This window comes from Sciurus vulgaris, assembly GCF_902686455.1.
Source record: "Sciurus vulgaris genome assembly, chromosome: 8".
NCBI lineage: Eukaryota > Metazoa > Chordata > Mammalia > Rodentia > Sciuridae > Sciurus > Sciurus vulgaris.
In genome coordinates, this window is record NC_136468.1 from 147154301 (window position 1) to 147180772 (window position 26472).

The 26472-nt window shown below is 40.5% G+C and overlaps 1 protein-coding gene across 6 annotated transcripts in view; it reads left to right on the forward strand.

The window, feature by feature from the left end:
- KNTC1 (kinetochore associated 1) overlaps positions 1–23561 on the forward strand; it is an 80888-nt gene extending 57327 nt beyond the window's left edge. For 4 of the 6 annotated variants that reach the window (XM_079149477.1, XM_079149474.1, XM_079149476.1 and 1 more), the window contains 19 exons: positions 275–364; positions 2621–2792; positions 2874–2932; positions 3047–3263; positions 5220–5293; positions 5556–5766; positions 5881–5990; positions 8483–8529; positions 10126–10204; positions 11614–11732; positions 12131–12266; positions 12824–12919; positions 13282–13338; positions 15623–15677; positions 15761–15824; positions 17095–17224; positions 18288–18377; positions 19293–19438; positions 21237–22087. In XM_079149477.1, the coding sequence (XP_079005603.1) occupies positions 275–364; positions 2621–2792; positions 2874–2932; positions 3047–3263; positions 5220–5293; positions 5556–5766; positions 5881–5990; positions 8483–8529; positions 10126–10204; positions 11614–11732; positions 12131–12266; positions 12824–12919; positions 13282–13338; positions 15623–15677; positions 15761–15824; positions 17095–17224; positions 18288–18377; positions 19293–19438; positions 21237–21411 (2127 nt within the window). In that variant the 3' untranslated portion in view covers positions 21412–22087. Of the gene's footprint in view, positions 1–274; positions 365–2620; positions 2793–2873; positions 2933–3046; positions 3264–5219; positions 5294–5555; positions 5767–5880; positions 5991–8482; positions 8530–10125; positions 10205–11613; positions 11733–12130; positions 12267–12823; positions 12920–13281; positions 13339–15622; positions 15678–15760; positions 15825–17094; positions 17225–18287; positions 18378–19292; positions 19439–21236; positions 22088–22726 lie in introns of those variants that run through there. The other 2 variants (XM_079149478.1, XR_013765456.1) reach the window with 2 other exon arrangements.
- The last annotated feature ends 2911 nt before the right edge of the window (positions 23562–26472 follow it).

Here is a 26472-nt window from a genome sequence, read left to right on the forward strand (position 1 = left end):
TATGTTCCTTATTTCTATGTATTTAGTACCCTGAAAGCATCTTTATTTATTAAAACAACTTTGTCTTATATAGCTTATTTGATTTCAAGACATTTTAAAGAATATTTATTTATTCAAATTGAGATCATTTTAGAAGTAGGAAAGTTTTAATTTAAAATAATAATTTAAGTTGTAGTGTACTGAGATTTTATTCATAATCTATACCAACGGACGTTATTGAATGAAACTGTTGGCAGGATAGTATTTTCTCATGTATATTTTTGTTTTTATACAGCTGGACCCCTATGATTATGAAATGATTGAAGTTGTCCTGAAAGTTATAGAAAGAGCTGATGAGAAGATAACCAATATTAATATTAATCAGGTATAACAAAATTATTAAACTTTTAAAAATCATCTTCATGCTTTTATTTTTTAATTTTATTTATTTATTTATTTATTTATTTTGCTGTGCTGGGGATTTGAACCCAGGTCCTTATGCTTGCGAGGCAAGCACTCTACCAACTGAGCTATATCCCCATTCCGCTTTTATTTAGATCATAAATAATATCACATAATTTTTATGTCTTTTGGGTTATCCTTTAATCTCCTTTTAAACTCCACACTTTATATCTTTTTTTTTTTTTTTTTTTTTTTCCTTTTTCTCCCAATGTTAGGGATTGACCCCAGGGTCTTGGGCTTGCAAGGCAAGTAACTCTACCGAGCTATATCCCCAGCCCTAGATCTTTTTCTTTAAAAGGAATCTGGCACCAAGATTTTCATGCTATTCATATTTTGTCATATATTGTCATCCTGTTTTTCCTGTGTTGAGGTGATTTAAATCTGCTATCCAAGAGTATGAAGTCACTAAGGCATTGATTGTGAAGAATTAAGGCAACATTATCTGCTATCTAGCAAGAACAAAACATGGGCCCAGTTAGATTTGAGTTTTCTGTATTAATATGTAGATCCAGGACACTTAATTCTTTTTTTCTTTTGTAGTATTAGGAGTTCAACCCAGGGTCTCGTGTGATTGGCAAGTACTCTACCACTGAACTGCATTCCCAGCCCTTTTAGTTTTCCTTTGAGATAAGGTCTTCCTTAGGACATCCTAAAACTTGTGATCCTCCTGCTTCAGTCTCCTGAGTCACTGAGTTAATAGGTTTGAGCCACCACATCTGGCTCAGGACTTGTAGTTCTATTTGAGTACTTTTATTAACTTCTTTTTTCTCATTTAAAACATTTTTCTTTTTTCTTTTTTTTTTTTTTTTTTGAGCATGCCAAGCAAGCGTTATACCACAAGCTACATTTCTAGTTGTTTTTTGTTTGTTTGTTTGTTTTGGTGTTGTAGTTGAACCCAGAAGTGCTTAACCACTGAGCTACATCCCCAGTCTTTTTTATATTTTATTTTGAGACAGGGTCTTGCTACTTTACTTAGAGTCTCCCTCATTTGCTGAGACTGGCCTTGTGTTTGCAATCTTCCTGCTTCAGCTTCCTGAGTCACTGGGACTACAGGCCTGCACCACCCACAACTGACTCATTAACTTCTTAATCATATCTGATTTTGGTCCTAGTGACTTGTATATTAAAACTGAATTTTAAAAATAAAAGAAAAATGGTTGGTTCAAAAGGTTATACAAGCCAGGTCCAATGGTGCACTCCTATAATCTCAGTGACTTGGGAGGTTGAGACAGGAGGAACATGAGTTCAAAACCAGCCTTACCAACTTAGTGAGTTACTAAGCAACTCAGTGAGACCTTGTCTCTAATAAAATAGAAAATAGGGCTGGGGATGTGGCTCAGTGGTTGAGTGTACCTGAGTTCAATCTCTGGTACCCCCCAAAAAAACAAAGGTTATGGAAGCCCTAAAACAGAAAATATAAGCATAAGATGGACTAAGGACATAGAGAATTAATTTTAGATCTAAAGCCTCTGTTTTTAAAATTAAATCAAGCTTGGCATCATGGTGTATAGCCATCATCATTCCAACTATGTGGGAGGCTGAGGTAGAAGAATCTCTTGAGCTTAGGGGTTCAAGACTAGCCTAGGCAACATAGTGAGACCCTGTCTCAAAAATAATAAACAAAATTTAATAAAAAAAGTGAATTCAAGTATTTTTTTAAGTAATATCTCAAAATATTTGAAGAGTACATCAAGTCTGAGTGTGGTGACACACAAACCTTTAATCCCAGCTGCTTGGGGGGGCTGAGGCCAGAGAATCACAAGTTCAAAGCCAGTCTCAGCAACTTAGTGAGGCCCTAAGCAACTTAGTGAGACCGTCTCAAAAAAAACAGGAGGCAGGGTGGGGTGGAGTGCGGGGATATGGCTCAGAGCTTAAACACCACTGGGTTCCATCACCCATACTAAAAAACAAGAGTACATCAGGAACTGCCAGTCTCGTTTACAGAGCATCCTGCGGACAAGTTTCTACTGGTTTCTCCTATTATGATTTCTTCAATGATTGTATTAATTTTGGCTTATAAGGATTCAATTACAGGGGATACTAGTAATTGTTTTGCTGCTGTTTGTGAAAATGAGACTTTCCAAGGAATGGCAACCCAGGATGCATGGAGTTAGACAACTTTGAGACAGTATAGGATTGGGTCCTTCTTACAAGAAAATGCTTTCTTATTTTAATGCAGGCATTGAGTCTTCTGAAGCATTTGGAGTCATACAGAAGAATTTCCCCACCAGTGGACCTAGAATACCAGTACATGTTGGAGCATGTGATCAGTCTGCCATCAGCTGCCCAGACTAGACTGCCTTTTCACCTGATACTTTTTGGCACAGCACAGAACTTCTGGAAAATTCTTTGTATGTTTAACTTATAGAATTTTTCCGACTAGTTAACGGTTTTCTCTCAAGCAAATCATACTCTTCTCGTTTCCTTTCTAGCTTCAGAGCTCAGTGAAGAGTCCCTCCCAACCCTGCTCTTAATCTCTAAATTAATGAAGGTAATGGTTTAAAACCTCATAAGAGGCTTCTTCATGCTATAACTAATCCTCACCCTGAGTACAAAGACTTTATGCTGCTTTTACCTAAAAATTGAACTCCTTTTTTCTCCAAAGTTCTCTCTAGACACTCTCTATGTGTCTACAGCCAAACATGTGTTTGAAAATAACTTGAAGCCAAAGCTCCTGAAGTTGATACCAGCTAAGTCTTCTGCACTGATGAACAGGGAAATAGCTAAGATCACTCAGACCATCGAATCCTACCTGCTGTCTATAGTCAACCCAGAGTGGGCTGTGGCCATTGCCATCACTCTAACCCAGGATATACCAGAAGGTATGAAATCTCCTTTAATTGGCTTTAAAATGGTAAACTGGTTTTGGTTTGGGTTTGGTTTTCGTACTGGGGATTGAGTCCCCAGAGGTACTTTATCACTGAGCTACATTCCCAGGCTTTTTTTTTTTTTTTTAATTGAAGTTTTAAACAGGGTCTCGCTAAATTTCTTAGGGCCTTGCAAAGTTACTGAGGCTAGCCTGTTGTGGTGGCGCACACCTGTAATCCCAGCGACTCCAGGGGTGGAGGCAGGAGGATTGTGAGTTCAAAGCCAGCCTCAGCAAAGGCAAGGCACTAAGCAACTCACAGACCCTGTCTCTAAATAAAATACAAAATAGGGCTGGGGATGGGTTTTTTTTTTTTTTTTTTTTTTTTCAGCGGTGCTGGAGATTGAACCCAGGGTCTTGTGCATGCAAGGCAAGTACTCTACCAACCGAGCTATATCAGGACTGGGGATGTGACTCAGTGGTCAAGTGTCCCTGAGTTCAACCCCAAATACCTGCCCACCCCCCAAAAAAAGAAGAAAACAAAGTTGCTGAGGCTGGCCTTAAACTTGCAATTCTCCTGCCTCAGCCTCTCAAGCTGCTGGGATTACAGCGAGTGTTTGTAATTTGTTTTGGCTTTTTTTTTTTTTTTTTAATTGAAAAATTATTATTTATTTGACAGATAATTTCTGAATTAATATAAAGATATGTCAGTGGCTTGAATACACTAATTCAAAACATTTTCACTAAGCACCAAGTAGAACAGTTTCCAGTCTTTTTACCAAAAACATCTTTATTTTTGAAAGATTGTCTCAAACTTAGTTTATTTACGTTTTAAAACAGGAAACCTAAAGCTGCCAATCAGAGCTTCTAACTAGCATGATGACCAGGTTAAACCCTTATAATGGGTAAAAATAACTTTTAGAAGTTTTGATCTGTATATTCCAACTGAGGGGATCTGCTGGCCTCAGGCTGGTAATCACAGGTCATAGGTCCACAAGCCAATAGCATCCACACAGCCTGCCTCAAAATGAGTAAGAAGCATATTGAAAGTGAGTACAAAGTATCTCATAAAATACATGTTCTCATATATTCAAGGGGAGTAATGCCTAATTCCTGTTGGTGTACAATGCAACAAGGGGCACAGATATAGATACCTTCACTCCCTAGCAAGGACAGTGCCCTGGAATGAAGTGGAGGCTTCGTTGACCAGGTGGCATCCAGGCCAGACCAGGAACATGAGTGGATATCGAGGCATGTGGAGAGGGATCAGGGCTGGAGAGGACAAAATGAACCAAGACACTGAATCAGAAGACAGTGGAGTATCGATACTGGGTGAAGGGATGTATTCTAACAAGAGATGCATAACACAGAGAAAGGAAAACTTCCTCCAACAAGAGGGCAAAGCACCTTCTCCAACAGGCTCCACATGCTCTCTGTGGACACAGAGTAACTGAGGATCAGACTTCAGGTCACCCTCAACCCTGAGGTTCTAGTCCTTGGAATCGAATCCGTGAGCAAGAATCTTCCTTCATTAAACTGTCTTTTCTCCAAAAAGTAAAATAAAAACAAAAGCAGACAAAACTAAACTCAAAAGAAAAAGAATCAGTCCAAGCTTTGATCCCTCATACTTGACTCTTGTCCGAGCTGTCACGCTAGGAGACAGGGTCTGCTCTTTTACTCACACTGGTTCATTGCTGCAAGGCATCTAGCACATGTGTGTAGCTGACTTGTAAGGACAGCCAAGAAATACGGTGTAATGATAGGTGGTGTTGTCACACACATGCACACACATCAGAATCTAGGGAGCAGGAGTGGCAGCCAAGGGGTGACCTCACGGACTCTGGCTTTCTACTTTGATCCTTCTCTCCTGCTTACCTTGTTTTTACTGAGTGCTCATTTGTATAATTTAAGTACTTGATCACTTCACCAAGCTGTATTGTCAGATTTGTTCACAAATCTCTTATCTTTTTAGGTTCCTTCAAGATGTCTAGTTTGAAGTTCTGCCTGTATTTAGCTGAGAGATGGCTAGAGAACATCCCGCTTCAGGTGCGTCTGAACCCAAAGACTGAAGGCTCTGCTCTCTTCTTAATTTGCACTGGGCTTCCCTAGCACATCTTCTCATCCTGACCTGGTACCTGAAGTGGAGGAGGAAGACCATGACTGAATGAGAGATGCTTCAGGATACAACTGAGGATGGGAGGGCCATGACTGATAAAGATGGAATCTTAGCCTCTGCTGAGATTTATAAAGTAAGTTTTTTGAGATTTATAAAATAAGTTTTTTCTTTTTGCGTGTAATTTTTCAAAAGGATGAAACACGGGAAAAAGCTCAGGCTTTGTTGAAGAAGCTCCATCTGCAGTTCCGGCGCTCAGGCACAGAGGCCGTGCTCATAGCCCACAAGCTGAACACTGGGGAATATTTAAGAATGATCGGAAAGCCTGCACACCTTATCGTCAGCCTGTATGAACATCCCAGCATAAGTCAGAGAATGCAGAATTCATCTGGCAAGGATTATCCTGGTGAGAACAAAACTATTTTTGGATCCAGGAAGAAGTATTGTTTTGATTCTCAGTTATCTGATATTGAAAACTCAACTTACTCTTTTTTCAAATTCTTTATCTTGAATATCTTAGATATTCATGCAGCAGCTAAAGAAATAGCTGAAGTCAATGAAATTAATTTGGAAAAAATATGGGACATGTTGTTGGAAAAATGGCTGTGCCCCTCAACCGCACCTGATGTGGTAGGTACCCCCAGGGCCCACAGGGTCATTACGTAGGAGCTGAGGGCTCCTCACAAAGGCCAAGTACTTGTCTTGCAAAGTACAGCCCTCTAATCAGGACCACAGACTGTTCAAAGAAAGATGTGTTCATTTTACCATCCGATGAGTTTTAATGAAGTGGTTTCCTTTTTCTTTTTGTTAAAATATTGTTCTGTAGGTATTTTACCTTTCAATTGATTTCACATATAGTCTGGTCTAAAAGAAGTGCTCAGGTTCATGTTTAATTCTTCATTTTGAAATAATTTTAAGTGAAACATCATTCTTAATATTTTGCCATATTGGCTTCATCACTGTCTGTGTACATAGATTTCTACCCATTTGAGAGTAAGTTAAGTATGTCATGCCCCTTTGCCCCTTGATGTTTAAGTGTGTATTTCTTAAGAACAAGGATTTCCTCTTAATCGCAGTGTAATTATCAAAATCAAAAAAATTAGCTTTGCTGAAAGTGGTGGTACACACCTGTGACCCTAGCTGCTCAGGAGGCTGAGGCAGGAGGATCATGAGTTCAAAGCCAATCTCAGCAAAAGTAAGATGCTAAACAACTCAGTGAGACTGTGTCTCTAAATAAAATACAAAATAGGACTGGGGATGTGGCCTAGTACCCAAAAAAATGTATATATATATAATTAGAGAAAGGACTGAGATGCAGCCCAGTGTATGCCCCTGGGTTCAATCCCCAGTACCAAAAAAAAGTCGATGTTGATGTAACACTTGAACCTCCAAGTCCATCTTACAGTTCAAGGTGTCCCAGAACATTCTTTGTGGAACTCCCCACCCCCTGGGTCCAGGACCTGGTCCACTGTTATGCTTTGTGTTTGTCCTGGCTCTCATCTTTGGGTTTTCTTTTTCTTTGTTTTTCTTTTCCCTCCCTTTCTTCCTTCCTTCCTTTCTTTCCCATACTGGGTGTTGGACACAAGAATGCTCTACCACTGAACTACACTCCTGGCCTTTTGTACCTTTTTTAAGACAGGTTCCCACTAAGTTGCCCAGTCTGACTTTGAATTTGCAGTCTTCCTGCCTTAGCCTCCAGAGTCACTGGGATTATGGATGTGTACCATCATGCACAGCTTTCAGATTGTGTATTTTAGGCAAGAATAGAACATAGATGATGTGTTTTCAGTACGTCACACCAGGAAGCAAATAATGTCTGTTTTTAGAAATAATATAATTAACATCTAAAATTTATGATGGAATTTAGTGATCAAAATCTAGAATTTTCTACATCATTCTAAATTTTTAAGTAGAGTTTAATAAGTAGATTCTATAATTCTTCATCTACTCAGACAAATATCCTTAGAAAAGAATCTACTTATAAACAAATAGTATAGCTAACATGACATAACATTAGGCCATAGTTTTAAAATTATTATTATTATTTTTATTGTTGTTTTGGTGCTAGGGATCAAACCAGGGCCTAGAGCATGCTAAACACACATTCCACATTCTATTGCTGAACTACAACCCCAGCCCTACGTGATGGTTTATTGTTGTTGTTTTTGGTACTGGGGATTTAACCTGGGGACACTTAACCACAGAGCTACATCCCTAGCCCTTTATTTTTTATTTTGAGACAGGGTCTCGCTAAGTTGCTGATACTGGCTGGAATTTGTAATCCTCAGTCTCCCCAGTCATTGGGTTTACAGGCATGTACCAACATGCCTGACTAGGTTTTTAATTTTTAGTTTTTAACATTTTGCCATATTTGCAAATACTTGTCCTGCAAAGTACAGCTCTCTAATCAGGAGCACAGACTATTCAAAGAAAGACTTGTTCATTTTACTACCTCCTGTTATCTGATGAATTTTAATGAGGTGGTTCCTTTTTTCTTTTTGTTTAAATTTTGTTCTGTAAGTATTTTACCTTTCAGTTGGTTTCAAACACAGTGTTGTCTAAAAGACGTGACCTGTTTTCAGCATTCAATTCAACAGGTATTTTTTAAAGTATTTACTAAGAGCAGGGACTGAGCTTCAGTTGAAAGACAAGTTAGAAGTATATCTTGCCACTGAGAATCTGTGGTTGCCTCTAGAAGCCAACATCTGGACTTGTTTCAAGTTACACATAAATTCAAATCACCCACCTAAAGGTTCTGTCACACTGAGAACCATGACTGTACTTTAGTAGATCCTAATGACTATGTGCTGAATTAATAAGTGATTCATTTAAAATTCCTGGAGCCCTCATCTTAAAAATTGTCTAACAAATATAAGTTCTAGAAAGACAGGAAGATTTGTTTTGTTTGCTCAGGTAACCCATATACTGAGAATAAGGCCTGTCTCATTGTAAGTGCTCAATAAATATTTATTGTGTGAGTATATGTGAATAAACTCAACATTTAAACAAAAATATTTTCATAAAATAATTTTATTCATTGAGATTTTCATGTAGATTTTCATAAGTGAAAGTTTGTATAGTCACAAACTTAAGTTTCTGACTTCTTTTCCTTGTTTTCAAAGGAACCATTAGAATTATTTGAACTTCAGGAAGATGAAGCACTACAAAGGTACTGTTTTCCTTTACTTCTATGGGCCTTTACCTTGATGTCCAATAGAAATCTTACCTATACATTTTTCAGATGTTGGCTTTTCAAAAGCTGACTAGATATAACTTTGGGCAGTCTTTGAGAAGAATCAGTTCATTGATATAGGCTATAAGTGTCTCTGGTGGAAGAAATCAGAGACAGCAGGATCAAGAACTCTCAAGCTCCTACAGGTGTCAAGGGTTCCTAGGTTATCTTTATATCTCAGGTAAAGGACAACTCCTTTATTAGCTTGGACTTTGGCACCAGCCTTCTCTGTACTCTCTCACCCTGATAGACGCTCAAATATGGGCCACTGGATTTTTTTTGTCCTTCTGACCTAATGCCGAGACCAAGAAAGATAAGGTTGCTTTCATCAAATGTGCTTAGTGATTGCTTGTGACTTACTCTTGAGAAGACTGTATCCGGACCTAAGTCGAACAGAATGTGGTGACTCATAAATGATGCTTGGCATAAGCATGGGAGAGGGCATGGTGGCACACATGCCAGCTTTTTACCATTCCCTACCTAGGCCCAAAGTAGGTCAAGTGGCCTGTGAGGCCCTGCACTCTGCTGCAGCCCTGGAAATCTGATTGTGAGATGAGACTTGCATAGAGAAACCCAAGAAAATAATCTCTCCCAGTTTAGAAGAAATGACTTAACACCCACTCCCTGTCCTCCTTGCCTCTGGACCCCTTCCTCATCCTTAGTCACTTTTTTTCCCCCAGGTTTTGGGATTAAACCTAGGGCCTTGCACATGCTAGGCAAGCACTCTACCACTGAGCTACACCTCCAACCCCTTTCTTGGTCTTTTTATTATTATTTGTATTATTATCTTAAATGTTTATGGACCTCATTTTATTCATTTTTTTTTTTTTTATGTGTGGTGCTGAGGATCGAACCCAGTGCCTCACACATGCTAGGCAAGCACTCTGCCACTGAGCTACAGCCCCAGGCCCAGCCCCTTGCTTGGTCTTTTAAGGGCAATTGCACCTTAGTCCAAGCAAGAGAGAGCTCCTGGTGTGTCTACCCTATCAGCCAGATGGCAAGTCTTCACCAGAAACAATTCAAAGAGGGAAGACAATGAGGACAAGTCCCAGAAGCACCCTTTATGCAAACTTCCTGCCTTTTCTAGCTGAGTCTGCTCCAACCCTCTCCCTATGCCTCTTACTCTTCTGAGAGCCGCCCACCAGCCCTAAGGCTACAGATTAAAATGAGCCACTTACAAGGTCCTGGGTACTACTAAAACAGAAATTCACTTCTGTTACAGTCAATGTACTTCTCAGCTGTGGTTTATGTCAGTCCTTAAGTAGAATTTAAATTGTCAAAGACTGGCTATCTTTTACTGACTAGTATGCCAAGGCCTGGCATTTATTGTATATACTATTCTCTTTAGCTATGCAGTTACTCAAAAGATTAAGCGTCTTTTAAGGAAAAGCAAAAATATCATTGACCCATAATCCTTCTGACCTACATGTGGGATGTCTGATGACTTTTACTGTGGACAGAAATGCAGGTCTATCATTGTGGTAATCTATCACTAGGTTTCAAAATGAATGTAACTGAATTTTTTTTTTCCAGAGCCGTGTATCTTCTCCTGTCTCACCCGATTGATTATAGTTCAAGAATGCTGTTTGTGTGTGCGACATCCGCTACAACTGTAAGCTCTACAAACTTAATCAGAACCCTTGTGAGCAACTCAGCTTAACATGTTTTTCCTGTGTATTTACCATGCTCACTTTTGTAATAGGTGGTTCAGATAACACTCACTTATTAAAAGTAATAAGTACTTATTTTAATTTATAAACAAGGATTATTAAATGCAGTATGCTTCATTTAGCACTGGCCTCTAAGGTCCACTTAGCAGACCAAATAGTGACCTATTGACAACCCTCTCAGGTTTGGGCCATTCTGGATTATTAACCTCAGCCTCACACCCCTCCATCACCTGACTTTGGCTCCAGTCACCTACTAAACTTTAGCTAGACCCTGGGAAAGCCAGCACAGCTGCTTTGGACATCAGGCTTTGCGTATAGAATCATCTTCTGGGGCACCTGGAGCAGAGAAGAGGGGTGCAGAGCTGCTGGGCAAGTGATCCTTGGGAGGAAATAAGGAGAGTCTGATGCTGAATGTGAGTTCCTTGCACATTAGCTCGTCTTTCAGCAAAAAGGTATTTCCTGAAGAGCAGCTGGTTAGCTCAGCTCAGATGGCACTTTTCCTCCTGCTGCAGTGGGCTTTATGGGAACTTCATTTTCCACACAAGAGTATTAATGATTACTTTATAATTAATATTAACCTGTAGTCAAATGTAAATTCTTATTAATATAATATATATCCAAGAGTTGTGGTTTAATGTGTGTGTGGGGGGGGGGGGTGCAGAACCCAGAGCCTCGTTCTTGCTAGGCAAGTACTTTACCCTGTGCTACATCCCCAACCTATAAAGTCAGTTTTCAGAGCTTCATCAAGAACATTCTTAAGTAAAAGTCATCTTTGTGGGTTTTTTGGTCCTCTCTACTGGGGATCAAACCCAGGGGTGCTTTATCACTGAACTATATCCCCAGCCCTTTTTTTGGCTTTTATTTTGAGACAGTCTCTCTTAAGTTGCCAAGGCTGGTGTCAAACTTGTGGTCCTCCTGTCTCAGCCTCCCAGATCACTGGGGTTACAGGTGTGGCCACCATGCCCAGCTCACCTTTGGTTTTCAGTGCTGGAAGTGCGTGCCTGAGTACAATAGCTACTGGAACAGTGGGTTTCCTGCCTGTGTCCTGCCAGCACTTTCATCCACCACTGCTTTTGCACCATCAGTGCAAATATTAACAGTATAAAAGGCAAAAAAAATCTAGTATTAGAATGAAAATAGTTTTCACCCTTTTCCTGCTGGAACTTCAGAAGTGCCCCTGCAGGACCAGGGACTGCATGCCGAGAACCACTGTTGTCCACTATGCTTTCCTGAAGGGCAGAGATTGGCTTTAAGGAAAAAAAAAATGTTGCTCCTGCTGGCTAGCTTGACACCCATTTACCTACTGCAGCCTGCAGGCGTGTCTGTCTCCAGCCCTATTTTGGTTTTGCAGACATTGGGCATGCGTCAGTTAACTTTTGCCCACAAAACGCGAGCTCTTCAATGTCTTCTGTATTTGGCTGACAAGGAAACTATAGAATCTCTCTTCAAAAAACCCATTGAAGAAGTAAAGTAAGTAAAATTTGTTGAATTGTATTAAGAAATGGAAAACTTTTTTTTTTTTAAGCTAACTTTTAAAGTCTCTTAATTTATTAGAGTGCTTATGAGTAGCTGTCAATGTAGTCTTGTTGTCTTGACTAGCCTTAACATCTTGGCAAAGGGGAAATAGGCCTTTGGGAACATCTTCTCTCCATTATTTCTTAGCAGTATTCAGAGACTGAATATTTTCTCCATCTTCCTGAAATTGATTGCCATCTAATAGTATATTCTGTGAATATATTTAAAGCCCAAAATGGACAGTTAACAACAAACTGGCCTCATACCTCCTTGTTGCTTTTGCTTTTTTTTTTTTTTAAATGCTGCAAATGTGGCCTATGAGAATGAGTCTTACAAACACATCTGTTTTCCAGATCCTATTTGAAATGTGTAACTTTCCTGGCGGTTTTTGAGACGTTGAATATCCCCATCACTTATGAATTATTTTGCAACAGTCCTAAAGAAGGAATGGTTAAGGGCCTGTGGAAGAACCATAGCCACGAGCCTATGGTATGTGGAGCCAGCGGGTGTGGGCTTTGGTCTTCACATGTGGTGTCATACCACTCAGCTGACCCCCACTGCTCAGGGTCCTGAGAGACCCCTCCTGCCTCCCTGTCCCAACATGTGGATGGCCGTGGTAACATGGAAACTCCCCTTTGCTTCTGTGAAAGCCAGGCTGTTGTCCCTGCCAATATTAAGAGAGAGCACGTTAGTCCCCTCCCAGGCTTGTCAAGGCGGGAGGCCATCTGTCCCCCTCCAGAGAGGGGGTGTCCTCTCTTTTCTACTTAGTTAACTTTGGGAACTTGGTGCCAGAGTCAGTTAGAGTCCAGGGCAGGCAAACTTCTTGGGTAAAAGAAAGACAAAAGGAAATTCTAATTCTTTCCGTAAAAAGAGGCTTTCATTGAAACTGGGCAGTAGGCATTGTAGATGATGCACCCATCTTGGATTTTAAGATACCCTACCTTTCTCAGAGGTCTTTGGACTTAGTGATGTCTCAGAAAAACATGATTACTTTCTTCTCCCTTTTCTTTCTTTCTTTTTTCCAATTTGTTTTTGTTTGACTTCAGGCGGTAAGATTAATAACAGAACTTTGTTTAGAATACAACATCTATGACCTGAAGCTTTGGAATGGACTCCTGCAAAAGCTTCTTGGCTTCAATATGGTAAGACTAAGGATTTCTGGAAACTCGTACATGGCATCCCCTACACATTTCAAATTGGTACCTGTTACCAAGGGGGTACATGCTGAAAATGTCCACTGCCACCAAACTCCTGCCAAACTGAAGGAGCGTGGTGTTAGGCCAGAGAAAGTGCAAACTCAGAAATGACCTGCAATGTGCTGGAAATGCATGGAAACCTGGCCTTTTCTGATATTTATGAACTTACAGTGAACTTCTTTGGCAGTGTTTGTGGAAGATGGACTTTTATAATTATTGCTTTTAAAACACTAAGAACCTGATATTTCATGTTGAAACTTTACATTTTGGTGGTCTTTTACAACTTCTCATTTTCTTTCTTTTTACAGATTCCTTATCTAAGGAAAGTTTTAGCAGCCATTTCTAGTATCCATTGTTTATGGCAGGTAGGTATTTTTTTAAATTAAATATCATGAAATTCAGTTTTACCTTTGCTGGCCTTGTGACTGCTGGGTGCACTGAATTAAACAGTCAGGGCCTCAGTAAAGAACAGAATGGGAAAGGAAAAAAACCAGTATAGCTCCCCCCTGTAGGATTATGCTCCAGAGTCCTCAGCTCACATCTTGTCTCCTCAAGGACAGTGCTCTCCTGGCCTCTGGAGCCAAGCCTTGGTGTGGCCTTTGAAACACCTGGTCTCTGCTCTTAACATTTGTCACAGTGTAATTCATTGCCCCAGTAGACCTTGAAATCCTCAGAGTCAGACACCAGGTCTTATTTATTTTTTCTAAATTTTGCAAGTTGTATACACATTATCACTGGGTACCATTATCATTGTGTATCATTATATATTATTTAGAAATATGTAGTTTATTAGAAGCTTACTGAATCAGAATATGGAAGTATACTGAGTAGAAACACAAAGATTCTTCTTTACTATTTCTCTTCACAGTTATCTCCACAAACCACTGCTTATAATTTCTTATATGTCCTCCTAGAGCTTTCCTGTTGTACAAGTATATAGGCATGTGTGTAAACATTTGTACGCACTTAAGTGCTCTTACTTTCTAGACAGAGTGCTTCTTCACATAACAGTGGTATCTAGGAGACTGTTCCATATTAAAGTATTTATAAGTGTGTGTGTGCATATCTATATGTGTATGTATAGATATAGAGAAAGTTTTTTTTTTGTTTGTTTTTTTAATTAAGGTAAGATTCACCCTGTAAGTGTACAGGTGTGTGGTTTCCAGTGTATTCACAAAGTTGTGTGGCCATCACCATTATCTAGTACTAGAACATTTTCCTCTCCCCAGAGAGACTTCATATCCGTTAGCAGTGACTCCCCATTCTCTCCTTTCTCCAGCCCCCCACACTTATCTACTGTCTGTCTGTGGGTTTATCTGTTCTGGACCAGGAACCCTATAATAGTTGGCCTTTTGTGTATGACTTGTTTCGCTTAGCATACTGCTACATTATATCCTTCCTTCTATCAGGGAATAATGTTCCATTGTGTTTGGATATACTGCCGATCCTTCCTCCATGGGGGTTGGTGTTAGGGCAGCACCACTGCTGCGGCCACCCTGTGGACACCAAAATCTTTGGATGCTGAAAGATGGCCTAGCATATGCACAGAAATTGCACACATCCTCCTGTGTGCTTTATCTCTAGATCACTCACAATGCTCATGTAATGTAAATGCTGTATATAGAGTTGCTATGCTATACTGTTTTTTTATTTTTAATTTTTATTTATTTTTTGGTGGTGCTGGGAATTGAACCCAGGGCCTTGTGCATTCAAGGCAAGCACTCTACTAACTGAGCTATATCCCCAGCCCCTAAAATATTTTTTAGTTGTCAATAGACCCTTATTTTATTTATTTCTATGTGGTGCTGAGGATCGAACCCAATTCTCACACATGCTAGGCAAGCCCTATTGCACTGAGCCACAACCACAGCCCTGCTATGCTGTACCATTTAGGGACTAATGACAAGGAAACAAGTCTGTACATGTTCAGTAAGGACACAATTTTTCCCCCAAATACATCCCACCCTCAGTTGATTGTTTCCGTGGATGCAGAACCCAAGGATTCAGAGGGTGAACTATTCTGCATTTTATTTACCCATTCATCAATTGGTGGACACTTGGTTGGACTGTGTCAACTTTGGTTTTTATGAATAACGTGGCAGTGAACATTTGTATACAAGTTTTTATGTGGACACAAGTTTTCCTTTGAGTGTGTACCTAAGAGTGGGATTGTTGGGTCTTGTGGTGTCTGTTTTTTGCCTTTTAAGTCATCTCATTATTTTCCATTCTTAATTATCCTCCATAATCTTCATAGCATGGAGTAAAGTGTGCCAGAAGTCACTTAAGCACTCCTCTGCCCTTGGGAGTCTATTCTTATTCACTTTCTTGAAATTCCTTCTCATGTCACCTTCCTCCTTTCCTGTGGCCCAGACATGATGTCTGACACAAAATAATTTTGTTTTCTGAGTTGAATTTTGACACTTTGTGACAAATGGAACAAATGACTCAGCCAAGAGTATATAAAAAGACCCTGAAGTATACAGTTATGAAGAAAATGATCCTAGAATCTTAATGACCTCCACCACAGTGAAAGCAGTTTTTGGTTTGGGTCTTAGCATCCAGAACACACGTGTGTACAGTCACATGGCTGCAGCGCCAAGAGTTCATAATGCCCTGGACATGAATTCTTTACCGCGCTTGTGTCTGCAGGTTCCCTACTTCAGCAAAGCTTGGCAGCATGTGATACAGATCCCACTGCTCTCAGGTACTTTTCTGTCCTTGGGAACATTGACAGTACCGTTTTGTACTTGAGTGCCTGCGTGCGTCATTGTTGTTTTTTATCTTCAGCCTCTTGTCCTTTAAGACCCAGTCAGTTATCAGATTGCTGTGAGAGTCTCATCGCTGTCCTGGAGTAAGTAAAATGTCTGTCCTCCTTCCAAGAAAGTAGAATTCGTTGCCTGTAAAATTCCTTTCTAGGGGCTGGGGTTGTGGTTCAGTGGTGGAGCTCTCGCCTCCCACGTGTGAGTCGCTGGGTTCCATAATCAGCATCACATAGAAATAAATAAAATAAAGATACTGTGTATATCTACAACTAAAAAATATTTTTTAAGAAAAATTCCTTTCTAGGAGACCTCTCTACCAGCACAGTGGTCCCCCCGTTAGCTGAGTTTTACTTCTGTGGTTTCAGTTATCTGTTGTCAACCTTAGTCTGAAGATATTCAATGAAATGTTTCAGGAACAATCCATACATTTTTAAATTACACCACATTCTGAACAGCATGATGAGGGCTCATGCCTCCCCATCAGGATGTAAATCTTCTCTCCGTCCAGCCTGCCCATGGGCATACCCTGCCCAGCCACAATCGCCCAGTACCCTCTCAGTTATCTGATCAGCTGTCCTGGTATCACAGGGCTTGTGTTCAAGGAAGCCTTATTTTACTTACTAATGGCCCCAAAGTGCAATCGTGGGGATGCTCTTAGTTTCATTATAAGTGAATAAATATATTATTCTCATTGTTCTATTTTATTATTGTTATTACTAATTTCTTACTTTGCCAAATCTATAAGTTAAACTTTATCCTAAATGCGTATTATATCTATCTAAATGTGTAAATCTATATCTACATAGTACTCTCTGTGGTTTCAGGCATCCTCTGAGGGTCTTGGAATATACCTCCCATAGATAAGGAGGGACGACTGTAATTCCTTTTTCTCTGGAAGTCAAGTGTAATGCTTATTTTTATAGAAAAAAATTGTTTTAGTTTTTGCAGTGTTTGCTTCCCTATGTAGTGCTTTCCAGTTCCATAGTGAACTGAACTCCTCGACAGCCTCTGAAATTAGTACCTTTTGTAAATATAAGTGTAGCGTGCCATTTGTGACTACCCTAAATCCTACAGTGTTGTCTCACAGGTTTCTGGGTCTCTAAGAGTTTATCTTATGCATCCGTAGACACAATCACGGCAGATGGACAGTGTTCTGTGTTCCCGTTGGTAAATTTCTTTGTTCTGTGTGGAGTGCCACTAAACACTAGAGTTACCCATCACTAAGTACATATTACTATCAGTGCTTTGAGGTCTAAGATTGTTCAAAGTTTGGACAGGTAACGTCTATGGAAAGCTAGGAGGGCCAGTCAGTTTAGGAAGTCTGTTAGGTCTGTAACTGATTAACATTCTTTCTTAAAGATGTCCGGTTTCCAGTGATCTCGACACCATGGGAATCGCCAGGCAGTACTTCCAGTTGGAGCTTCCCGCTTTTGCATTAGCTTGTCTGATGCTCATGCCCCACTCAGAAAAAAGACACCAGCAAATTAAGGTATCTCGCACATTGTACTCCGGTTGCCAAGGAAATGGAAGGTCTCACATGGCACATCCTTCACAAAAGGCCACATTTTCTTTTCACCAAACCTATAAAACATGAGTAAGTCAGTGTGGGTGAGGCAGAAGGCTTGTGTAGGGTTGAGTGGGAGGTAAGACAGAAAGACAGATTGAGGTCCACCTGAGGGATGTCTTGAAAGACTTCTTTCTCTGTGGGAACAATTGATTTTCTTGGAAGAACAAGTAAAGTGATAAAGTCAGTATCTGAGAAGGACCATTAACTCATGTACACTTGATCAGAGGAGAGAGATGGCAGAAAGGAAAACTCCCAGGAAGCTCTTGCATTTGAGTAGAATTTTAACTCACTTGATCCATACATAAGAACCTGTGGGTAGGCCGCAGAAGCTGGAGGGTAAGAACACAAGACAGGGCAATGACACTGAACAAGATGGGGAGGCCCAGAGGAGGGCAGCCCGATTTAGCAGCTGGATAGGAGAGATAAGAGAGTCAGATTTCAAATGTGGGTTCTTAACAAAGGAAGCCTTGAGCATTTTGAGGAGAGAACTTTTAAAAATAACTAACCCTCATTTCCCTTAATACAAGAACAAATAGAACAAAGCATTTTGAAATGTTTCGGTTATTTCTTCCCCAGTAGATAAGGCAGTAGATAGAGATTTATATAAATGAATATGCATGTTTTCTATTTGTCACTTGGTCTATTAATTGCATTTTTTAAAAGCCATCTGTGCTTGTCTTTGACATTTTTTTCTTTTCTGATTATTCATAAACGCATGTCTTATTGCTTTTCAACATTTCAGTGTTTAAATAGATTGTCTTTAGCACTTAGGACAACAAAATTCCTGATAAACAGCTCTGGCTTTTGGAATAAGTAATTGTAAAATACTTTTTTTCCTTATTTCAGTAATTTTTGGTCAATGGAAGTGACTTTTTTCCTATATTAGAAAATGTTTAAGATATTTCTGAGTTAAAAATGAAAATTTCCAATTCCAGAAGTTGATAGTAATAATACTTTTTAAAATTGTGCTTGATTTTTTTTCTAGAATTTTCTGGGCTCATGCAATCCTCAGATCATCTTAAAGCAGTTAGAAGAGCACATGAGTGAAGGCCAATTAGCAGGATTTTCACATCAAGTGAGAGGCATTTTCATCTCCTTTTTGCTATGAAAAATCTGATCCTAGAAGGGAATCCTCTTCAGGCTGATGTGGCTTAGTGGTGGAACACTTGCCTAGTATACACAAGGCCCTGGTTCCATCTCCAGCACCAAACACACACCCAAAAGAAGGTAATCATTTTCCCCAAAAGAAGATTAAGCAGGAAACTCCTATCTCCAGCTCTTTGTTAATATATAAAATTATTTTGTGTTTATTAAACTTAAGTAGTTTGTTTTTTTTTTAAAGGTAGGGACCCTGCCAGGCATGGTTGTACACATCAATAATTACAGCAGCTAGGGAGGCTGAGTTAGGAGGGTTGCGAGTTCAAGACCAACCTGAGCAACTTAGCAAGACCCTGTCTCAAAATAAAAGGGGCTGGGGATATAGCTTAGTTGTAGAGCACCCTTAGGTTCAATCCCCAGCTCCACAAGAAAAAAGAAACAAAAGACAGGTCCTGGCTGTCTTGTTTACTACTGTGTTCAATGGAAAATTTGTCGCTTTAAGTGCTTGTAATTGTAAACAGACTTCTCATTAAAAGTCCCAAAGTGCTTAACAATAACTTTCTATTTATTTATTGTATACTATGCTGGGCCAAAGTGTTCCCCTTTTCACCCCTTCCAAAAACAGGCTTAGTCCCAACATAGGTGATAGTTCAACTTTTTTTTTTTTTATTTTAATATTTTTTTTAGTTGTCAATGGATCTTAATTTTTTTAGTTTCTTTATACATGGACCTGGGAATTGAACCCAGTGCCTTACACATGCTAGGCAAGTGCTCTACCACTGACCCACAACCCCAGCCCTAGTTCAACTTCTGATTGTCAGAAAGTCTTAGCACTGAATAAAGACTTGGAAATTTACACATTTTTAATATAATGATACCTGTCATCCTGTAGATTAGAAATCTGATTTTGAATAATGTCATAAATAAGAAGGAGTTTGGGATTTTGGCAAAGACAAAGTACTTCCAAATGTTGAAGTTGCATATGATAAATGCCAACAACATCACTGAACTAGTACACTATTTGGCAAACGAATTAAGGTAAGTTAATTGGGCAGACAACTTTCTTTTTTTTCCTTCTTCTCCCCCCTCCCTTTTTTAAATTTTTATTTTTACAGACTGCATTTTGATTCATTGTATACAAATGGGGTACAACTTTTCATTTCTATGGTTGTACACAATGTAGATTCACACCATTCATGTAATCATATAAGATAATAATGTCTGTCTCAGTCCACTATCTTTCCTTTCCCTCCCCTCTCCCACCCCATTTCTCTCTACACAATCCAAAGTTCTTCCATTCTTCTCTTGCCACCTCCACCCCTTATGTATCATCATCCACTTATCAGAGAAAACATTTGGCCTTTAATCTTTTGGGTTTGGCTTATTTCACTTAGCACGATATTTTCCAATTCCATCCATTTACTAGCAAATGCCATAATTTTATTCTTTTTATGGCTGAGTAATATTCCATTGTGTGTGTGTTTCTTTATTCATTCATCAATTCAAGAGCATCTAGGTTGGTTCCACAATCTAGCTATTGTGAATTGAGCTGCTATGAACATTGATGTGGCTGTGTCACTGTAGTATGCTCAATTTAAGTCCTTTGGGTATAAACCAAAGAGTGGGATAACTGGGTCAAATGGTGGGTCAATTCCAAGTTTTCTGAGGAATCTCCATACTGCTTTCCAGAGTAGCTGCACCAATTTGCAATTCCACCAGCAATGCGTGAGTGTGCCTTTTTCCCCACATCTAAGCCAACATTTATTGGCTTGTGTTATTGATAATAGCCATTCTAATTAGAGTTAGATGAAATCTTAGGGTGGTTTTAATTTGCATTTCTCTAATTACTAGGGATGATGAGCACTTTTTCATATATTTGTTGATCACTTGTATATTTCCTTCTGTGAAATGTTGGGCAAACAACTTTCTACTGAATTTCCTTAAGATGTATCTTTGTTGGAGGAAAATGTGAAACAACTGTAGAGCTGTGTGGTTGTAATTAATAGCTACAAATACTAAACTAAAAGTTGGGCATGGTGGCGCCCACCTGTAATCCCAGTGGCTTGGGTGGCTTAGGCAGGAGGATCTCGAGTTCAAACCAGCCTCAGCAAAGGCAAGGCTCAGTGAGATCCTGTCTCTAAATAAAATACAAAATAGGACTGGGGATGTGGCTCAGTGGTTGAGTCCCCTGAGTTCAATCCCTGGTCAAAAAATAAATACTAAACTAGAGCACATTCCCAGAAGTTAGTCATCTTGTCCTTTGTCATCCAAGCATGGACTTGGAATCAGATTAGACCCGCTTTCTAAATCCCCACAACATGAGTCTCAGTCCTGCCCCAAGCCCGCCCTGGTCCTGGGATGCCTGTTCAGAGTGCTGACGGCTTTGGGTGACGCAAAACTTTTGCTCAGCCTTCTTGTCTCACTTTCCAGCACTCTCAGATCTGGAAACAGTCAGCTGCTAGGATAGAACTGGGAGCGGACAGGAAAGTGAAGAGGAGATGGAAGAAGGCTGGTGCCTTAAAGGGGAGCATGCGGTCAGGACTGTGTGGCCACCGGTCCGTTCCTGCCTCTGACCCAACTACTGGTCACGAGAGGCGTCTCTGTCCCATCACCACACCGGGGATGCTTTCTGCTTGTTCACCCTTGCGATCCAGCCATCATTACGTGTTGTCATTTGTGAACGAGTGCGTTCTCAGAGGTCTGATTGATGGAGTACGCAGTTTGATAAATACGGACATCTTCTACACTTGGGAAGCCATCCCCACAATGAAGAGAGCAAACATTCCCCCCCCCCCCAGGGCTTTCTCACAACTCCCTTTTTTTTCTGATTCCACAGTTTAGATGAAGCTTCAGCCTTGATAACTGAGTATTCAAAGCACTGGGGAAAACCTGTGCCTCTGAACGCGGCTCCCCGGGAAGTCCTGCAGGTAAGGCTGGCGATGAGTAGGCTCTCAGCCGACACCATCCCCACCTCTGTGATCTTGAAACTGACCCTGGCGTTCTGGACATAAATGTTTTTTTACACGTGTGTGTACAATCCTGCATCGCTTAGGGCTAAGTTCTGAGAAACGTGTTATGCAAACGTCATGGAATGTGTTCGCCCAAACCCAGGTGGTCTGAGTGAATTGCTGACGGGGGTCTCTTGGTATGGTCTGGAGATGGAAGGCACAAGGTGTGTGAGGCTGCTGCCAGCACAGTGTGGCAGGCTGCTCTGTGCAGCACACTCTAAAACAGTGACAGAAGCATGTGTGCAGTAAGCACGTAAACATAACAGTTGACTGTCATCGTCAGCCTGTGTACCGTCCGTAATTGCATGTGCTGTGCTTTTATACAGCTGGCAGCACAGTGGGATTTTTTGCCAGCTTCCCACAAACATGAGTCATGCTTCACCCTGCACATGACAGTCGAGGTGTCCTTAGGCGGTGGGAAGGTTTGGGCTCCCTTACAATCTGAGAGCACCACCACTTTGTGTGCAGACACCTCTGACCAGAATGTCACCATGCAGCCCTTCTCGCCTGGAGTCCTGGCCCAGAAGTCCTGAGGCCTGGTTCTCTTCTGAGCTGGGCCAGCGGGCAGCAGATGACTTAGGCGAGCCGCTTGGCCCAGGTGGGCCTTAGTCCCGTGGTCTCCTCGGCGCTTCCAGCGCCACGCGTTCTTGGGAAGTGCAGTTTCTCATACTGAAGCAAATGAAGAGCTAGTACATTTTAAAAGGCACAGATTACTGTCATGCTCACAGTGATTACTTTTTTAATATTTTCTCTTCCTAAGTACCTAAGACACGTATGTACCCTACCTATAGAAAGAAGAGGCCTCACGAAAGAGCAAACAAGGTTAAACTGAGTCCCAAAATCTCACTGTTCAGAGATCTGTTAAATTTTTTGTAAATAAAATATGCACATAAATTAATTTTCATTCCTATATTTACTTAAAAATAAGTAAATATAAACTTAAACATAAGGTAAAATGTTTACTTTGGTCATGTTTTGCTATTTCTAGTAACCCTGACATGACGTTTCTTTGCTCTTTCTGTGTAGATCAAGCGAGTTAAAATAAACTTACATTCTGTTCATTCCCATCAGTAACTAAGAATGTTCACTTCCAGTCCATTGTGCTCAGTGGCATAAGATTACTTTTTTCAAAAAGGGAGAGTTTTGATTTAGGAAATAAATTAGTTACCCTTAAAATATGTTTCTTCCTAGCCAAATGTCTAAAATGCTAATTTTCAATGTACATTTTTATCATTACAGTTAAGTTTAATAGTTTATCTGACCATTTTCTACTTTAAAAACTGACATATAAAATATCCTTTTGTTTCTTCCCATTTAGACATTTCTTAGTGGATTATAGTAAATCATCGAACCTTTTTTCAAAAATGACAAGAGGAAGTTTGGAGTCTACTACTAACTGCCCATATTTATTATAATTTGTAAATTGTACAATCTATACATCATAACTACTTGTCAATTGTTATCCCACAAGGAATAACTTAAGATGCTCAATATTAGCATAATTAGCCCATAGAGAACTCATGTCCTGGATTAATAAATAACTTCATTGCTGTTTCCTTGTATAATTTATAGAGTCAGTTATAGACTGTTTTCTTGCACCTTACATGAAGGACGCAAAATGCAAACAGTTTGCTTTCTTCAAGAAAAACAAATCCCTAAGTCCTGCTTATTCCATTTATAAAAATTAAAATATCAATTGTAACATTACTCTAAGTCCACACTTATGTAATTTTAGTTGTAGTGTGTATCAGTCAGTGGCAAGTCAGAAAGACATGCCAAGCAGGAAAGGGTTTGATGTCAGAGATTGGCTACAAAAATTCTTAAAAGGACTGAAGCCTGAAGGAGAGATTAAGAGGGAAGCTAGGGAAAAGAAGTTTGTACGCCTATGATCCGGAGCTGCTCCTGCCCCTGGATTGGAGCCCAAACCCACATTTGCCACCAAGCCATTGGAGCTGCCGCCAGAAGCTGCACTCAGAAGCCTGGGACTTTCCACAACACCAGTAGCTCGTAGCTGCTGTGCCCCAGCCACCACCCAAAGGGGAAAGAGGTAGCTCTTCTCATTCTTGTGTCAGCACCTAGCAGTGGCCCAACCAAAGACAGGCAACGTCAGATGGGTTCTGTCAGTCAAGGAGTTTTCCCCAGAGAATGCAGCCGGAGCAGGCGTGAGCTGGGCCAGTGCAAAGGGGCTGGAGACCCCAGGGGCTTGTGGTCTTCTTAGGCGGGACAGAGCAGATGAGCTTGATGTTGCAGGAAGACAAACCTGACAGCTGCAGGGCAGTGGAGTGGCTGGGAGACCACAGGTGCTCCCAGGTGGCGTGTCTGGATGAGATGCCTGGCAGTGCAGCAGGAGGTGAGAGCAGAGACCAACAGCACAGGAAGACACGGGGGTGGGATAAGTCACAAAATGACACGGTTATTCCCATTCCCTCTGGTGTTTACAGTGCCCGACATTCTTCTTTTTTGAGATCTAAGATTAAAGAAGGGCTATTTCTAACTCCACTTTGGTGTTTGCTCATTAAATGCATTCATTAGTCACTGGAGATTTGTCCCTGATGCTAATTGTTCCATCTCCTTTAGGGAATCTTAATTTTGTGTTGTGACTCACATCCTTTTCAAATTAAAAGAAAGTAAGAGAGCAACTTGGTGATAGCTTTCAGACCAATTAAAATTAAAAAACTACTCGAATAAGTAGTTTTTGGTGGGATTATTTTTCCTTTTAAAAAGCAATGCAGGGCTGGGTTGTGGCTTAGTGGTAGAGCACTTGCCTAGCATGTGTGAGGCACTGGGTTCAATTCTTAGCACCACATAAAAAAATATATTGTGTTCATCCACAGCTAAAAATATTTTTTAAAAAGTAATGCAGTCAGGTGTGGTGGTAACACACCTGTAATCCCAGCAGCACGGGAGGCTGAAGCAGAAGGATTGCAAGTTCAGAGCCATTCTCAGCAACTTAGGCCCTAAGCAACTCAGCAAGACTGTCTCTAAATAAAATACAAAAATAGGCTGGGGATGTGGCTCAGTGGTTAAGCGCCCCAGGGTTCAATCCCTGATACCCCTTCTCCAAAAAAGTAATGCATTACTTTTTACAGGTGAGCGTGGTGCACACCTGTAATCCTAGTAGCTCTGGAGGCTGAGGCAGGAGGATCACCAATTCAAGACCAACCTCAGCAATGTGGCAAGACTGTAAGCAACCTAGTGAGACCCTATCTCAAAATGAAAAGGGCTGAGGATGTGGGTCAGTGATTAAGTGCCCTTAAGTTCAATCTCCAGTTCCAAAAAAAAATAATAATAATAATAATACAGCCAAGTGCGGTGGTGCACACCTGTAATCTCAGCAAATTGGGAGGTTGAGGCAGAGGATTTTGGGGATGTAGCTTAGTGGTAAAGTACTGGGTTCGATCCTCAGTACAAAAATAATAAAATGTATTGCAGTATATGGTATATGTATAATTAATAAAGTCATTATTTTTAGAAAAGATTTGGGGTAATCAATAAAGTCATCTTTCATAAACAGTGTTTGGGATGATGAAAATGTTTTAGAACTAGAGGTGATGGCCTCACGCCATAGTGAGTGGTCTGAAAGTGAATCCGAATCATTCGCCTTAATTTTATGTCGTATTTCACCTCAAATATAAAAGCTTGTGAGAGAAATGGACTTGTTTTGTGCCACTCCTCTTGCTGAGTACAGCTATAAAGCCTGCACAAGAGAAGACTGAGAGCTAGAGAAATGAGGAAGACCAGCTCATGAACTCAGGACCAAAGGGCAACACAGTGGCAAGCTTCCTGGATTGTCTTTCTGCATCATATGTCCCAGACTTAATGCCAGCATCCTGGAAATCCAGGGGGCACAGATGGGAAAAGTCCTAGCAAAAAGCACTCCCTCCAACCATAGGATCAGGAAGAAAGCAGCGTAGCTAACACTAACTGCTTCACTCCAATCACACACCCAGGAAAAATGGCACACAGCCTATACACTTTGAATTGATGAGCTTTATGAAATGTAAGTTATATGTCAACAAGCAGTTGGAAACCAGTGATACATGGGTGAAGTGACCTGGAAGTTTACACAAAACCCCTCTGTCATGGTCTCTGGGAAGGGAACAGAGATTTGAGGCCAGAGAGGAGTATGTTGTCCTGTACACTTTCCACAGTTGATCAGTTTTTGTTAGAGCCAGGCATGGTGGCACACACCTGTACGCTCAGAAACATGGAAGGCTGAGGAAAAGGACCACAAGTTTGAGGCCAGCCCTAGCAACTTAGCAAGACCCTGTCCAAAAATAGAAAATAAAAAATGCTGGGGATGCAACTCAGTGGTTGAGCGCTCCTGGGTTAAATCCCCAGTACAAAATAAAGAGAGTTTTTGTTAGAAATTTAAAAAGTACAGGGCTGGGGATATAGCTCAGTTGGTTGAATGCTTGCCTAGCATGTGTAAGGCCCTGGGTTCAATCCCCAACACCACCAAAAAATAAAAATAAAAAGCAATTTTAAAAAGTACTCTAGATGATAGGAATAAAACTTACATTGATGATACATTTTTTGGTAGAAACAAAAAGAAAATATGTGAGCTAGATATGGAAAAATAGACCCACAGGGCCTGACTGCTTCCTTGGACAGACTTTTGCTACTTATATCTGTGCATCACTTTTTCCATAATTACAAGATCACAATCATACATATACAATTCTGTATTAATGCACTTCTCCCTGTTACTATAAACTTTGAAAAAATTTTTTTTTCTTTTCTCTTTTTGCAGTGCTAGGGATCGGACCCAGGGCCTTGCACATGCTAGGCAAACACCCTACCACTGAGCCACATACCTGCAATCCCCCCCTCAAAAGTATTTTTATTTATTTATTTATTTTGTACAGGCAATTGAACTTGGGCACTTGATCACTGAGCTACATCTCCAGCCCTATTCTTGTATTTTATTTAGGGACAGTGTCTCACTGAGTTGCTTAGCAACATGCTTTTGCTGAGCCTGGCTTTGAACTCTTGGTCCTCCTGCCTCAGCCTCCAGAGCCACTGGGATTACAGGCATGTGCCACTGTGCCCAGCAAGTATTAT